Raw genomic sequence first — 16896 nt, 5'->3', positions numbered from 1 at the left:
AGGTCCAAAGACCATAAACAAAACAAAAATCAAAAGCACACAATATATACAATCACAAGATATGGCTCAAATGAGCAAAGTGAAAAGGACTGAAACATAAACATCTTGCATGAAATGTAAATGGCAATGAATGACAAAGGTACTGAAAATTAAATTGCATTAAGTAAATGGCTTGAAAATAAAGCAACATTAATATGAAATTAGTCAAATGTTAGAGAAGAGTTTGATTTGTTTAAGACATTATTTAGAGAACACTCAACCATTCATTCACAAGTATGAATACATGAACCAAGACATCATCCATGAGAAAGGCTCTAACTTGTATAAATCAACAAGTATGCCATGAAGAATGTGAGACTTACAATCTCACTTACAAAAATGTTATGCCTTTTGGGATAGATTTAGCTCTATGTTAAGCAATCGTAATTGGACTTATGTAGAAATCACAACTATCTGAGGTCGGACAATAAAGATATTGGTGTTAATGCATGTTAGAGACTTGGTACAAAGAACCAAACTCCTAAAACATACCACACACTAAAAATAAAGTGGGAGAGGCATATCTCAGTCATACTCATATTAATTCATTTGACACAAGGTCATAGAGGAATCAAATAGCATTAGACATGAAGAGAATTCATTGGTCAATGATGGATTGGGTAAGAATATGGATGAAGATGAAGAGGGAAAGGGAAGTAGAAACCCAAATTGATCATAGGAGGAATTTCATCTGATCAATACTATCCATTCATTTTTGGGGATGAAATGTACATTTCATCAACCCCCTAAATCCAATAGTATTGGTCAAATAAAAGTCAAATCAACCATGAACAAGGCCAAACAGAAATTCAAACATCACAAAGTCAAATCAAATGGCTCAACAATATTTTCAAACAATTAATCAATTAAAAATCAAATTAAAAATAAATTAAAATGCATTTTAAATTGGACAAAACCTTAAATCCCTATAAATCACCAAATAAATGGCCAAGGGATTTATTCTAGGTCAAACAAGGTCAAAGGACCTTAGACAAAAAACTTCACAATTTTTGAAACGTCAGAAGTATTTTAAAATATTTAAAAACAAGTCAAAAATCATTTAATTCACAAAAAATATCAAAATTAATCCAAAAAATGATTTTAATTCAAAGTATGGAAGAGAAACATATTTAAAGATTTTTGGTGAAAGTCCCGTAATTTTGGGGTTAAAAATGAAATTTCTATGAATAAAATAAAATAAAAGGATTAAACATAAAATCTAGAAATAAAATAAAATTTGAAAAAACAAGGGCCATCATATCTCCCTCATTAATTGAGATGGCGGATCTGATGGCCATGCGTGTGCAATCTACCATGCGCTTCAGTCAACGCGTTGAAAACATGGTCATTCAAACCAAGGGCTAAGATTAAAACATTTAAACATGATCAGATGGACGGGATGAAGACAAAAAACCACCAGAGCCCTAGCCCCGGTCATCTTCTCTGGTGTACCTCGCCGGATTGGTCCACCATCAACTTGCATAAAAATAAAAAGTGAGTACACTATTTTAAAGGAAAAATCCTCAAGAGTCCAAATCTAACCTCAAATTTCTCCAACTCCAAGTATATTGAAAGATACATGGATTTGAAAATTGAGGAGTATGATATGAGTTTCTTCAATTTGACCTCAAAGAAACTCAATCTTGTTGCCTACATTGGTAGGACTTCAGTCAACCAAAAATCAAGTGAAATGATGGAGAATTGAGAGAGAATCAAAGAAGGAAAGTTTCACAAAACTCACCTTCTATTTGCAGTGATAAAGCTTGATCTGGATCTCAACTTTCTTGGGCTTGCTTCCACTAGCTTGCAGGAGATGAATGGATGCTCAAATGGTTTGGAATCTTGGAGTTTCAATCTCAAAACAGAAATGAAATTGAAACTCGATTTCAAATGAAATCTTTAAGCTTATCTTATCAATGGAGGGTGGGAAGGTTGTAGGAGCGAAGCTAGGGCAAGGTATCTCTGATTCTGAGCATAATGAGTTGCATTTATAGGCTTGGCAATTGATTTCGACACACTTCCATTCAAATGCCAAAAATAGTAATTCTCATGTGCATGCTTGTATGGGCGTGTGACAGGCCCATCAAATGATTGGGAAAGGTCCAAAATTGTGCATGTGTGATGCTGAAAGTTTAACATGAGTCCATGCAAATGTATTTTAAAGTTGGTCATGAAAATCATCAAAATGGGACCATGTAATGCATCCATGCGCAAGTCCTTCAAAAATGCTCCAAATGCCATGATCTTAGACCCTTTGGAAAGGTAACATGAAGGGGAACAACTTTGATGTTGAGAATGTTTCCATTTGGATCTTGTATCGTGATGAATTTTGAGGTGGAATTTGGAGAAATCAAACATAGTTGAAAACTTTCTAAGTATAAAGTCAAATTATCACTTTTTCCACCTTGAATAACTTTTTCTATGAGCTTCAAATGAAAAATGGTTCCTTCTTGAAAGTTGTAGCTGTTTCATTCCTATTAAATTTGGCCACAAATTTGACACAATTTGAATCTTGCATGAGGGGGATATGGATTTTGGAATTTGAGGGAAAATGCTTGTTCAATGGTAATGGCCCAAAATGACCTATAACCGTTCCTCTTGACACATGCCTTTTCAAGTAGATTTTGACATTTCTCAAAGAAGAAAAGTTGGAGAATACATATTTAAATTAGTCATGGAACTTGAATGGTATTCATATCATAAAAAATTAGAAATTTATGATTCTTGGAAGTTGACCTTCCATCCAGCGCACAGACAAAATAACCTATAATCTTTCACCATAAAAAATGACTTTCCAAGCAAAATTAGCTCTTTATGCCAACTTTAAAGTTGTTTGGAATGTCATAAAGAGTAAATTTTATCTTGTAATAATTTTCATATGACAAAAATTGTAGGATATAGGATCTAGGGAACCCTAGATTTGACTAGTTGACTTTTCTAGTCAACCTCCTTGAACCAACTTGCAAACTTGAAGTTCTTTTGATCTTTGGGGCTCATGGAGAATCGTATATGCTTAAGATGATGTATAATGAAGTATCCATTGACGTCTTTGACCAATTATGGAAGAAACTTGTTGAGGAAGGCACACAAGATACCCAGATGAATTAGGGCATCCTTGACTAACAAGCTTCAAATTCTTGATTAGTTCTTGATCAAAATGATAAATGAAGAACATAGGGATCCATATATGATGCTAAGAACCATTGTGAACCTTTTATTAATTGATATCTTACATTGAGAGTCTCAAACCCTATTTGTGAGTTTGATGAGGCACAAATGGACACACACACACCTACAAAAGAAACAAAGCTACACATAGACATATTTTTGGTATTTTGGTTAGTAAGCAAAATAAAATAAAGTATGATACAATCAAAAGTGTTTGGTGATCTCTCCCAATGCAAATCCAATGAATGAGGGATGAGGAGGATGCCAAGGTGTGATCCCAAAGCCAATGCAAATAATGAGATAACATGGGGGATCTTAGGGTCAAAATTGGGGTCTTAGAGGTAGGTATTTACCTCGGTTGCTATTTTCACCCGAGGGAAAAGCATTGGCTTTTGATATATATATATATATATATATATATATATATATATATATATATATATATATATATATATATATATATATATATATATATATATTATATATATATATATATATATATATATATATATATATATATATATATATTATATATATATATATATATATATATATATATATATATATATATATATATATATATATATATATTATATATATATATATATATATATATATATATATATATATATATATATATATATATTTAATATTACATAACTTTCATTTTGACATGTATTTTTTTTAGAGATAAACCTATATATAATTTTTATGACATAACCTATATAAACATGTTGATATTCGACCACTTACGTATGTTGGAAGAGTTGATATTCGATCATTTACGTATGTTGGAAGAGATGAAGTTTCGAAAACAATTGTGGAATATAAGTTTAAATGTTAGGGCGTTTAGATGGAGAAGATGAAGATAGAATGACCTTGGGTAGATTTTCTTGAAAGATTGTTCTGTTTCACATGAGAATGAAGATGTAATGAATGTTGAAAAGTAAATGAATAGTTAGATTATAGTTCTGGGAATAAATGCAAATGATATTTTCTCTCTAACGAACAAGCAACCGGGGAAATATATAAATTTAAAAAATAAGAGAAAAGCGCCTTGCGAAATAGATATCTAATATTTCCTCTCGATGGCAAGTACCGAAGAGGGAATAGATAAATTATAAATAATAAAAAAATAAGAAAGTCTTCAATTGAAAATAATTAAAAGTAAAAATGTAAAAGATGAGTTTTGAGACTTGGTCCCTAAGCTACATTTCCTCTCGGTTGGAAGACCCATCCAAGGGAATTTATGGTTTTTTTTTTATATTTGAAACGTTGCATGCCCAGGGATTATACCTCCAATTTACGTTGGCTAAGGTGAGAGTTTTATCATAAAATATATTATTTGTAGTAGTGTCTTGTCTATCTTTTTTCAAGTTTAGCTTTCAATATTTTAAGTTCATTACAAATACAATTCACCCGAGAATCACACTCTTAAATAAAATAATTTAATCAAAACACCAATTACAACACAACTCTCACAAGGGCTTTTCAGTCTTTTAGCACTACGAAAATTCTCATGAAAAAGTAAATTAAAAAATAGAGAGAATAAAAGAAAGATAGAGATATTTCTATTCAAATTTTTGATTTAGAACGGAATGTGAAGAAACCTCATTTATATAGAAAAAACTTTGGCTTAAAAAGGAAATGATCCATGGGTCAATTAATTGATTTAATCGGTTAACCCTATATGGTAATCAATTAAAAGCTTTTAAAATTCAAAAATCATAATCCAAAAATGGAAACCCTGAAACGTCTATTTGACTTAATCGATTAAGAGGTCTTTCACATTTTCAACTCGAATGGACTAAGTCCTTAATCGATTAGGTAGTGTGTAAACATCCTTAATTGATTAGAAATACATTTTAATCAATTACATACAAGCCTTTTTAGCTTTTCAAGAAGCTTTATGAAATTAGAGAGGGTTTTAAAAAAAATTATATATGTGTGTGATTGCTTTTGTACTTCGAGACTTAATCTTGGCCTTTTAAAATTAAACTAATCACTCTAGGATGCTAAGAATAGGAACACGCAACATTTCGCCATTTATCTCTTCCATACTTCAAGATCCTCTACTTGATTCATCCGCATGATTGGAACTTCAATTGGATTCTTGAATTGTGTAACTGATAAGACTTGAGATATATTCATGTTCATAGGATATCATCAAGAGCTTTAATTGACATTTGATATCAAATACACCTTCCATGAAGAACTCTCAACATTCAAAAGTCATTTAACTTATGGAGTTGTCATCTTTAAACTTGCTTTATCATTTATCATCATCAAAACCATGGTTATACCTACAACCACATATATTTCAAGAGTGTGATCCTCTTGAAGGTTAGTGTTTGGTTCTTGAGATCAACTATTAAAAATCTCAGTTTGGTTATAGAACTTATCCTGGTAAAAGTTATTTTTGGTTATTGATATTTGTTAGTAAAATATCTACTCGGTTCATGAGTTCAGCCAATGCAAAATCTCTCTTTTGGTTGGGAGATAAGTCAATGTAAAATCTCTTGATTAACTTATATCAAAAGGTTCACGGGCATGACCTATGAAGCTCATGTTTTTAGTGAACTCTCAAGAAGATCTCTTAGGGACATGAACTGGCTAACATTTGGCCGAACATGTAAAAATTTCGATGCCATCTCTCTAACCCTATATCTTTAAATTCTATGATTTACTTTACTCTGTTATTTCTTTTTGCTGATTTGCAATCTTGTTATTTTAGTACTAACACAAATTGTTTTTTAAGTAAGAAAACCTTTTAATTAATCTTGAATTTTAAATACCACAATTCACCCCTATCCCCTTTTGTGCTTGAGGTCATTTTTTCAACAAGTGGCATCAGATTCTAATTCCCGTTAAAGACTAACCATCCTAGGAGATAGGAAATTACTTCAAGCTATTCACTAAACAAACCTTCATCCTTTAATGGAGAAGAGTATAGGTTGTGGAAAGAGAAAATGAAGTTCTTCATAAAAGTGATGAATTATGGTATTTAGAAGGCTATGAAAGAAGGTCAATTTGTTATTACACACGAAGTTGATGGTATTGTAGTGGACAAAACTGAAAAGGATTGGCTAAAGATGATAAGGAAAATGTGCAACGCAGTTTGAAGGTGAAAACCGTCATCGCTATCGCTCTTGGTCTTAATGTTTTTCATGAGTTTCTCACTACGAGACTCCAAAGAAAATTTGGGACATACTCCAAAATCCCTTAAAGGAACTAATGAGGTAGAGAGGGTAAGGTTAGAATTATTAATATATATGAGTATGAACGTTTCAGAATGAAACCTGAAGAGAACATTAATCAGATGCAAACACGATTCGCCCACATCGGAAATCATATGAGAACTATGGGAATAACTTTTTCAAATGAGGAATTGCTTGTAAAAATCCATAGATTCCTAAACCATAACTTGCAACCTAAATTCATTGAAATTTACCATAAACACTCAAAATTAGAGAGTGTGAACTTTTACCTACAATTTTTTAAGTTGTAACATAATTTAAAACTTCTTCAATTGACGATACAACATGCATTGAGCAAATAACCGAATAAAAAGTATTTGTAACAAAAATAATATAACAAATATGAAGTATGTCTGAAATCACTTTTGACCACACAAATGAAAGGAGTAGGGGAGCATACGCAAACTGACAGTTGGATTTCCAAAACTAGAGATATTTATGGTGGTGCGTATAACACCCTACTTCCCGACTCGACAAAAATAGTAAAAAAAAACACGTATGTAACAATTAAACACCAAGTAGGATATTACTCGCACAATCAAAAACCGTTTAGAACCATGTAATTTAAATTAAACTATTTGATAAGCATCGAAATGTAAAACACTTGGCATGAAAGCCTCGTCAGTAGTATTAGTTTGAAAAATAATTCATAGCATAATAAAAAAAAAGAGGAAGATACACAACATAAAAAGATATAGGACAATCTGTTCCCATTGCATTATGTATCAAAGAGACTCCAACTCTAGGCTCGAACGACAAGAAACTAAAAAGGAAGAACATCTTCCTCAGCCTCAAGCTCCTACTCAGGTACTTGATTATATGTACTCCAGAGGATCACAAACGCAATAACACAAAAAGGGGTGAGAATACATTCAAATGATAAACAATGCATAATCATTCAAGATAGATTCACACATTTACATGGTCATTTACATAATCAGAAAACACACCAACATCATGTATTCACAGTTCACCCACATGACAATCATTAAATCACAATCATGCAATATAATGTAATAATGACTTGACTCATGTTCGTCCCAGTCCTCGCTTTGAACCAGACTCACAACTCAACTCTATATACATACAATACCAACTCAAAGTTTTATTCTTCATACGAACTGGGTACCAATATCTACAAACTATGAGCCTCTACTCTGAGCTCCAAGCCCCCACTCAAGGATTGGGACAAGCCACTAGTCCCCACTCTGAACTAGTGAACATGCCTCTTTCACAACAACGACACATATGATGAATGTCATATAAACATGCAGTACAACCCCACTATGACTATACATGATTACTCGACAATAAAAGATGCAAAACATCCCCATTTTGACTGTATTTAAATTTATTCACTACATCAGTAGTAACTCACAACTTAAATCACACTTCACATCGACTCAATCAACAATTATGCATACAATTTATCTTACATCATACTTGCACTTTTATCACACATTTTCACACTTACACATAATACTCATTTATGTATAATTTCACTTCACATTACACAATTAATTATTATAGTTTAATTAATTAACTCTAGTTCATCATCAAACATGTATAATAAATCACACAATTATACATATTTTACAATATATACTCACACATTATTCAAACATGGAAAATCATCTCACAAGACACTATCATGATGTAGCTATGTGTGTTAACTTTCCAACACTTTGAACTGAACCTCAATTTGAGTCTCGAAACTCAAGTTATGATAAATATCGTGTTTGAACCAAGTATGTCTGGTTGTGACGGGTGGACCATCACAAAGTTGACGTCTGTCACAGAATGCAGAATTCTACGTTTTTCACCATTGAAGGCCTTCCGGACCTCCGATCTCGATTCTGTAAAATGTCAAACACACAGAATTCGACACACAATAATTATATAATGATTATAAAACAACCAACATAAATTATACCGATCCAACATCAAATAATCATCAATAAATTATGGAATTTAACATGTTTCGAACACCCCAATTTCACATCCAAGTTCATGTTTATGAACAAATAACATATGCAACAATCACACCAAATATAATACACGAATTTGCAAGTAATTCATGAGATACAAAAAGAATTGTAATTATATTATTCATCACGCAACTCAATCAACAAAAAGGAGAAAAATCTTATTGGAGGTTAAGAGAAACCTCTCTACCCTTTCATGAATTAAGCACACATAGATGAAAAATCTCTCCCTACCTAGTAATTCCAAAAAGCTCAGATGAAGAATCTCCCCCTACCTTGTAATTCCAAATAATTCAGCAATGCAACCTCAATTGATTCCTTCTCTCAAGCCCTAGCGCTCCTTCCTCAAAGCTTTTTCTCTCATTTTCCCTTGTTTTCACGTATGATGAAAAATAACTCTCAACCTAATTTGATCTAACTTCAAAATATATAATAGTTTATTTTATTTTTTTTAATTTCACTTTTTACCCGGTTAAAACTCCATTTTTCTTCTCACCACTAAACTCTCACAATTCTTAAAATTGACCCAACTCTACAAATTCTCAACAATTTCTAATTAAATTATTAAAAGTTCAATTAATTCACACTAACTCAATTAATTAACATAAAACATCACAAATATCGTCATCGATCAAACATGTAACATATTCACAAAAATAATTATTTAAATAAAATATTCAATTAAATTAAATTAAATTAATAATTAAATAAGCAAATATCTAAATCGTGGTTTTATAGCAGGTGTAGTAGTCGATAGTGATGTTGGTTTGAGGAGTGATCGATCTAAGGGCGAAAGTCATAGTCGTATGTGTAAGTAATTTAATCCCTGCCTTTTCATTGATAAGAATACTCATTATATACAAGTATGACAGTGTCTATATTTGGAAGCTAATAATATACAATTATGATGTATACCAATTATAGAGATATCCTAATAATTATAATAGTTATAGAGATATTCTAATACTCCCCTGCTGTTGAAGCGGGAGGTGGACGGACGTTAAGCCTGTCTCTGAAGTCTTGAAAAAGTATGAGAGGAAGTCCTTTGGTAAAAATATCTGCGATTTGATATTTCGAGGGGATGTGGAGAACCCTAACTTGACCCCGAGCGACCTTTTCACGAACGAAATAAATGTCCATCTCAATGTGTTCCGTTCGTTGATGCTGAACTGGGTTACCTGAGAGGTAGATGGCACTAACATTGTCACAGTACACCATGGTGGCTTTATGAATAGGGCATTGTAACTCAAGCAGAAGGTTTTGTAACCAACAGGATTTAAATACCACATTGGCAACTCCACAGTATTCTACTTTAGCACTAGAGCGTGAGAGTGTGGGTTGTTGTTTAGACGACCAAGAAAGTAGATTGTCTCCAAGATACACGCAGTAGCCGAAAGTGGAACGTCTAGTGTCAGGACATCCGCCCTAATCTGTATCTATATAAGATAGTAATGAAGTAGTAGATGAGGGATAGAGATGTAAACAATAGTGTTGTATGCCCTGAATGTAGTGTAATATCCGGCGGAGAGCATGCTTGTGGGTGTCCATCGAATTATGCATAAAGAGACAAATTTATTGAACCTCATATGAGATATCAGGTCGTGTGAAGGTAAGATACTGGAGGGCACCTGCAAGACTATGGTAGAGAGACGGATCCTCAAACGGGACATTATGTGCGACACTCATCTTGGGTTTTGTATCAACTGGAGTTGGACAAGTTTTGTATGAAGACATGTTGACTCGTGAGAGGATGTCTTCGAAATACTTCTTATGCATGAGGAATAGGCCATGCTTATGGAGAGTGAAGGCAATACCCAGGAAGTAGTTGAGATGTCCTAAGTCTTTCATAGCAAACTCGGAGTTGAGGTGAGAGATGATGGATTGCCACAAAGCATCAGAGGAGGTGGTGAGGATGATATCATCTACATACAGTAAAAGGTAGGGTAAATGAGAGTCTTTCTTGTAGATAAATAGAGAGTGATCACACTTACTTTGGTAAAATCCAATCGATGAAGTATAGTCGGCAAACCTCTTGTACCAAGCTCTAGGGGCTTATTTGAGCCCATATAGTGATTTATGGAGACGACACACATGATCAGGGTGTTTGGAATCTCTGAATCCTAATGGTTGATACATGTAAACTGTTTCATTGAGTTCACTATGGAGGAATGCATTCTTGACATCTAATTGATGAATGTGCCAAGATTTAGAAAGAGCAAGACTAAGAACATTGCGAATGGTAGCCGGTTTGACAACTGGGCTAAAAGTTTCTCCACAATCAATGCCAACCTGTTGACCTGCACCATCACCTACAAGTCAGGCTTTATGCCTCTCAAAGGAACCGTCATATTTTTCTTTATTTCTAAAAATCCACATAGATCTAATAACTTTAACATCATGCGGTCGTGGTACTAAATCCCACCTCTCATTTTTAATTAAAGCATTATATTCATCATGCATGGCCATTTTCCAATTAGGGTCCTTAAGTGCAGACACAAGATTCCTAGGGAGGGGGGACTTTGTGACATGAGTGAGTAAATTGAATTAATTTTGGTTAGGTTTAAAAATGCCATGTTGACTCATAGTGATGGGTTTTGTGTTGGCTTGGGAGGTAGGTTGATAGATAGGGGGAAGATTATTTTGCAAGGTATGATTTGATTATGGGGAGGGGAATGATGAGTTTAGAGTAGGGGTTAAATTTGATTGGGGCCGATTTGAGGGAGTAGTGGGCCGTATTGTTTGAGGGAGTGTATTTGGAAAAGGTGTGGTGTGGGCCATGTTTGGGGAGGTGTTTGGTTTTGAAGGAGGGACCGATGAATTGTTTTGGTCTTGGGTCATGATATGGTAGATGAGATAAGGGGATAAGTCATTGTCGAGAAATATGTTGGTAGTAGATTGAGGGGTGTGCAGCTTTGCATAGAGAAAGGTGGAATCATCAAACAAAACATGACGACAAATGATTATTTTGTTTGTTGTCATATCGAGACACTTATAACCACGATGATTGGATGGATACCCAAGAAAGACACATGGTGTGGAGCGAGGTTGAAGTTTGTGGATGGTATTTGAGGGGAATAGAGGAAAGCATAGACAACCAAAAACACGCAGATGAGAGTATGACGGGTTTTTGTTATATAACATGTAGAGAGGTGACTGAAAATTAATTGATTTACTTGGTAAAATGTTAGAAATATATGTGGACATTTCTAGAGCATAATGACAAAATGAAGGAGGTAGAGATGCATGAATGAATAAAGTTCGAATAATGTTATTAATGGACCTTATTTTTCGCTCAGCTTTACCATTTTGAGAGAAGGTGTAAGGACAAGAGTAACGAAAAGATATGCCATTAAGTTCACACATTTTTCAAAAATTGTTAGACATGTATTCGCCACCATTATCACATTGAATTGTTTTGATTTCCCATTGAAATTGTGTTTTAGTGTAAGCTCTTAGCTTTTGGAAAATAGGATAAACTTGAGATTTTTGTGAAATAGGGAATGTCCACAAAAAATTTGAATAGTTATCCAGGAATAGAACATAATATTTGTGACCTGTTGAGCTTAAAATGGGAGATGTCCATACATCACTATGTATAATATCAAATGGCAACAAGCTATTATTAAGGGAATTAGTGAAAGGCAATTTGATGTGTTTACCAAGAGGACATGAATTACAAAAATGTGAATGTAATTTACTGGAGTTATTACATTCGACCAATTTATTTTTGCGAAGAAAAGACAAAACATGTTTGCCCGGATGTCCTAGACGATTATGCCAAATAGATGGTGACAAAGCTGCAAAGATGGATGGATGCTTGGCTTTATTTTTGGTCATGTGGTTGGTAATGGGGTAAAGGTCACCTTGGCTTTCACATCTCATGATAGGCATCCCTGTCTGAAAGTCCTTCACAGAAAAACCAAACGGGCCAAATTCAATTGAAACATTGTTATTTGTAGTAAATTTACAAACCGACACTAAACTTTCAATTAATTTGGAGCGTGAAGCACATTGTTTAGGACAAGATGTGGGTGGGGGTTATCTAGATGTGTACTACCGAGACCATAAATTGGAACAGAACGACCATTTCCGACAATGATTTTATTATTTTTGCTCAATTTAAAATAAGACGAGAGATTACCTTGCGAGGATGTCATGTGAGAGGTGGCTTCGGTGTCCATGTACCAAGAGGGGTCTGGTTGAGCAAGATTGAGGGTGCTGAAAGCACTTTCAATGTCAGTAGGGCTGGTAGTATTAACATTGAAAGCAACCTGTTGAGGTTTGGGCCCAAGAATTCCACTTTGTTGGGGCTTAGGACCATTATTTGGTCTATTCCAATTTGAGGTTGGGTAAGGGCAAGGTGGGTAATTCCAAGGACCCCATTGATGCCAAGGTGGGTAATTCCATGGCTGCCACTGTTGTTGTTGTTGCTGCCCGCGATTTCCTCTTCCGGAATTTCGACCGCCACGATTCGATTTCTTTCCTCTATGACCGCGACATGTCGATAGAGATAGTTAGGAGTTTGAAGCATAGCATGAAAGTTTGGGTGTAGGTTCGGTGGCCTGAGCTTTGGCCATGAGAGCGGACGAAACAGAGGAGGCATGTGATTCGCGAGCGGCACGCTGCAACATGGTTGATTCCTCGAGTTCCAGTCCTAATCGTGTTGTGGCGAAGGTGGGGAGAGGGTCGTGTTGTCGTATATAGGTGACAAACCCAGTGTGTGTATCAGTGAGACCATATATCATTTTAAGCACCAGTCGTGTGTTAGTGACCGGAGATTCAACGTTGGCGAGTTGATCAGATAGAGTTTTGAGGCGGTTGCAGTACGCTTTTGTCGATGGAAAATCTTCCAGGTTTGTGTTGCTGAATTGATTTTCTAATTGTACATCACGTGAATGCTTGTTATCATGAAACATAACGGCGATGCGCTTCCAGCATTCTTCGGCAGTGTCATCAACGACGAGGATTTATTGGAGAATATCTTGCGAGGCGGTTGCGTACATCCATTGCAGTACCACCGCATCAAGACGATTCCAAAGTTCAGAATCGTTAGCCTTAAGGTCCGCTGATGCTTGTATGGCTTGTGCATCCGATGACGGGATGATGTGATCAAGTACGTTGTGAACACGTGCTTGCACCTTGAAGAGGGCAGACCATGAGAGGTAGAGATTAGAATCATTTTCCAACGTCACCGGGATTATGGTTTTGACGTTGTTGATGGCGAAGGCGGAGTGGAAGTTGGGTTTCGCCGCCTGAGGAGGGTTGGTTTGAGAGGCTGATGAAGTGTCATCAGAAGTTTGGGAATGGGAGTTTGTTTCTGTCATGGTAAAACAAAGGATTAGCGACAGTGAGAAGGGTTTAGGTTAGGATTGTGACAAAACTGATACCATGTAAGTAATTTAATCCCTGTATTTTCATTGATAAGAATACTCATTATATACAAGTATGACAATGTCTATATTTGGAAATTAATAATATACAATTATGATATATATCAATTATAAAGATATCCTAATAATTATATTAATTATAGAGATATTCATTTCAAGGAGATATAAGAGTCTCTAATTGAGTCAAATTTGAATGAATAGTGAAAAAGGCTAAAGAGTGCTTAGAAAAAGAACAAAGAAAAACAGTGACGATTTGAAAAAGATTATTAGAAAAAGTAACAATTATATACGATAAAGGTGCCTAAAAATTACGACTGCGATAACTAAGATTTATAAAAGCAAGTCTCCAAAACCAGAAGTTCTTTATATCATGTTGTAATTAAAATTTTAATGTATTAAATTATAACTACAATACTAAAATAATATTACTTAAATAGAAAAAAAATATAATATGTTTTACTTAATGAGCCTCAAAAAATATTACATATTTTTATTTCCATTTAACCATTATAACACTCTGACATGCCTGACGAAGATTTGTTTATGAGAAGACAACAAGTTTATTGATAACAAAAAGGTTCTTTGAATGATAGAGAAGTAATAGATAGTATATTTTGAAATTTAAGTTTTTTCTAATTTAATTTTACAAAACTATATGTTGGTAAGGTGATGTAATTATAAACTTATTTTTTTTTTACTAAACTTTATTAAATAAGAATTTTAATATTGTGTAAGTAAATTGAGATTTTAATCCGTTAATTCAATTCAATTGATAATTATGCAAAGACATCATATATCAGAGCGTATATTCAAATATGAGACATCACAATCATCGGGCTACTTGAAAAAAAAAAGGCTTAATCTTAATTTAATTTAATGTTTTGTTTTAGTCTTCAGTTCCGTTATTTTATTTGGTCTATTCTGTTAATTTATAGAGGAAAAAAACGTTAAGTTATGGTGACGTGGCGTGACAACAAAATCATTAATACAAATCTGAATCAATATATGTACTGTTCAGATTGTTGAGGTTTTGTTTTCAACCTCCGATAAGAAAATCTTTGCAGTTTAAACCGTATATCAGTTTTTAATTACATAAGTTGATTCACATTTGTACAAATGATCTTGCTGTCACGTCACGTCTTCAGAACTTAACGTTTTTTTTCTCTCTATAAATTGATAGAATAGACTAAATAGGATAACGGAAATGAAGTTAATAATTAATTTATAACATTTTTTAATTAAAAAACTAAAACAAAACATTAAATTAAAGGATTTAATGATTAATTATGCGTAAAAAAAATTTTTTTTAGATTTAATTAATTATTTTTCTTGAAAACAACATGTATTATTATTGACTTTATTTTGTAGCAATTACATTCACTTTATTATACATCCTCTTAACATACGAGGTTATTATTTCATAACACTATATAAAACCTCCCTCATGTACTACATGTTTGAAGTGAAAGACCAAGAGAGAATATCATGAGTCTCAACCAAATCCCCAGTGGAAGCAGAGAACCCAATTTGAACAAATTCAGGAAGAAAACTTGTCAAATCAATATTATACACCAAAATAGAATCCCCATTCAATGGTCCCTTTTTAGAATAACTTACCAACACCTTCAAAATTTTCTCCCTAGAATCATATTCTATACGACCCTTTCCTACATTTCCATCTTCAACATCATTATACCAAGGTGTAAAAGCCACTGATTTAATCGAATTAACATCAATACCTATATGAGAAAATTGTGACAATGGACTTGGATCCCATTCATTTGCAAAACTATCAAACTCGACCAAAAGAACTTGTTTGGTATATAAAGCGGTTTCCTTGGAAAACATTCCAAGGAAACCACCTTCCGATTTTTTCTTGTTTGGGATTTTGTAATCTGGCGATACAATAAAGAAAGCAAATCCGTCTCCGTGATCAGTTCTACCGTTTGTGTTCACCAAAAAGGTGAATTCGGTTACAAAACTCGCGATTTTTCCCGTGGTTTTGTCATAAATTTGAATAGGATTTATCAATCCAAATTGACCGGCACTATGTTTTAGTGGGTTACCGTAATCATCTTTCTTTGTTAATTGTACGACTCCATTTTTCAATGTGGCGTCGTTTGCGAAACCTACACCGGTTTTGAAAACGTCGGGTGAAAATGTCGGGAAGTTGAAGGAAAACTCGGATTCGACATTGGTAGCAAGAAAGTGTAAATATATTGAGAATGTTAACAAACCAAGATTAGAGATTTTGGTGATGGTAGTAGTAAGAGTCATGTTTATATTGTAAATGATGAAATAAAGTATGAAAGATGCATGAAAACATGACTAAGGTATTTATAGTGATGAGTACGTGAAAAACAATCATGCAATGTTCAATTGATTCAACAAACATAGATGCTAGATTTTGGGGTGTCCCAAAAAAATTGGATATGCCTAGAACTAAGCGTGTGTGTTGTCTATATATATTTGTTCTTATATTTTGATACGTGGAGTTTAGTGCTTAAAATTTAGGTAGAAAATATTTCTCACAAGATGATAACGAGGTACTCATAATATAGACACTTAGCTAGATGATAGATAAGTGATCGTTAACCACCAACCAAAATTTGTGTTAATGAAAATTATATTCTTACAAATTTATGAGTTTATTATTAAAAGAAATAATTATTTAATGTTTATGAGTGTGTTTAGTGTAGATTGACAAAATGATGCTACATAGAATTATATAATAATAAAATAATCGATACACTTTAAAATTTGAAGTTGTTCATATAAAAAACAATGAAAAAACTCAAGAGAATCATTAAAAGCCAGAAATAGTAGTAAAAGAGAGAAGAGAAAACAATGAAGAGGATCATAACTAAATTAATAAATTTTGAAAACAACAAAACTTAGATATTTATTGTGTTAATGTTGTTTAGCAATTACATAGTCGGTAATGAGATTTTGAATAATGTTATGACGTATAAAAGTTGAGGTTGCAATGCTCTATGCTTTCCTAGATGGGGCATATATAAACCTCTTGTTTATTCAATCTCATAATCAAGAAATGAG

General features: G+C 33.6%; 1 protein-coding gene across 1 annotated transcript; it reads right to left on the bottom strand.

The window, feature by feature from the left end:
- Window positions 1-15288: 15288 nt before the first annotated feature.
- On the bottom strand, window positions 15289-16251 carry LOC127135428 (lectin 11-like). Its single transcript, XM_051062144.1, has one exon. The coding sequence runs from the start codon at window positions 16114-16116 to the stop codon at window positions 15289-15291; it is 828 nt and encodes a 275-aa protein (XP_050918101.1). The 5' UTR covers window positions 16117-16251.
- Window positions 16252-16896: the final 645 nt, after the last annotated feature.

Source organism: Lathyrus oleraceus, chromosome 4 (assembly GCF_024323335.1).
Source record: "Lathyrus oleraceus cultivar Zhongwan6 chromosome 4, CAAS_Psat_ZW6_1.0, whole genome shotgun sequence".
NCBI lineage: Eukaryota > Viridiplantae > Streptophyta > Magnoliopsida > Fabales > Fabaceae > Lathyrus > Lathyrus oleraceus.
This window is presented reverse-complemented; position numbering and strand designations above follow the sequence as displayed.

Coding starts and splice junctions, on each gene's coding strand:
- LOC127135428 (XM_051062144.1), bottom strand. CDS start 16,116: ATGACTCTTACTACTACCATCACCAAAATCTCTAATCTTGGTTTGTTA.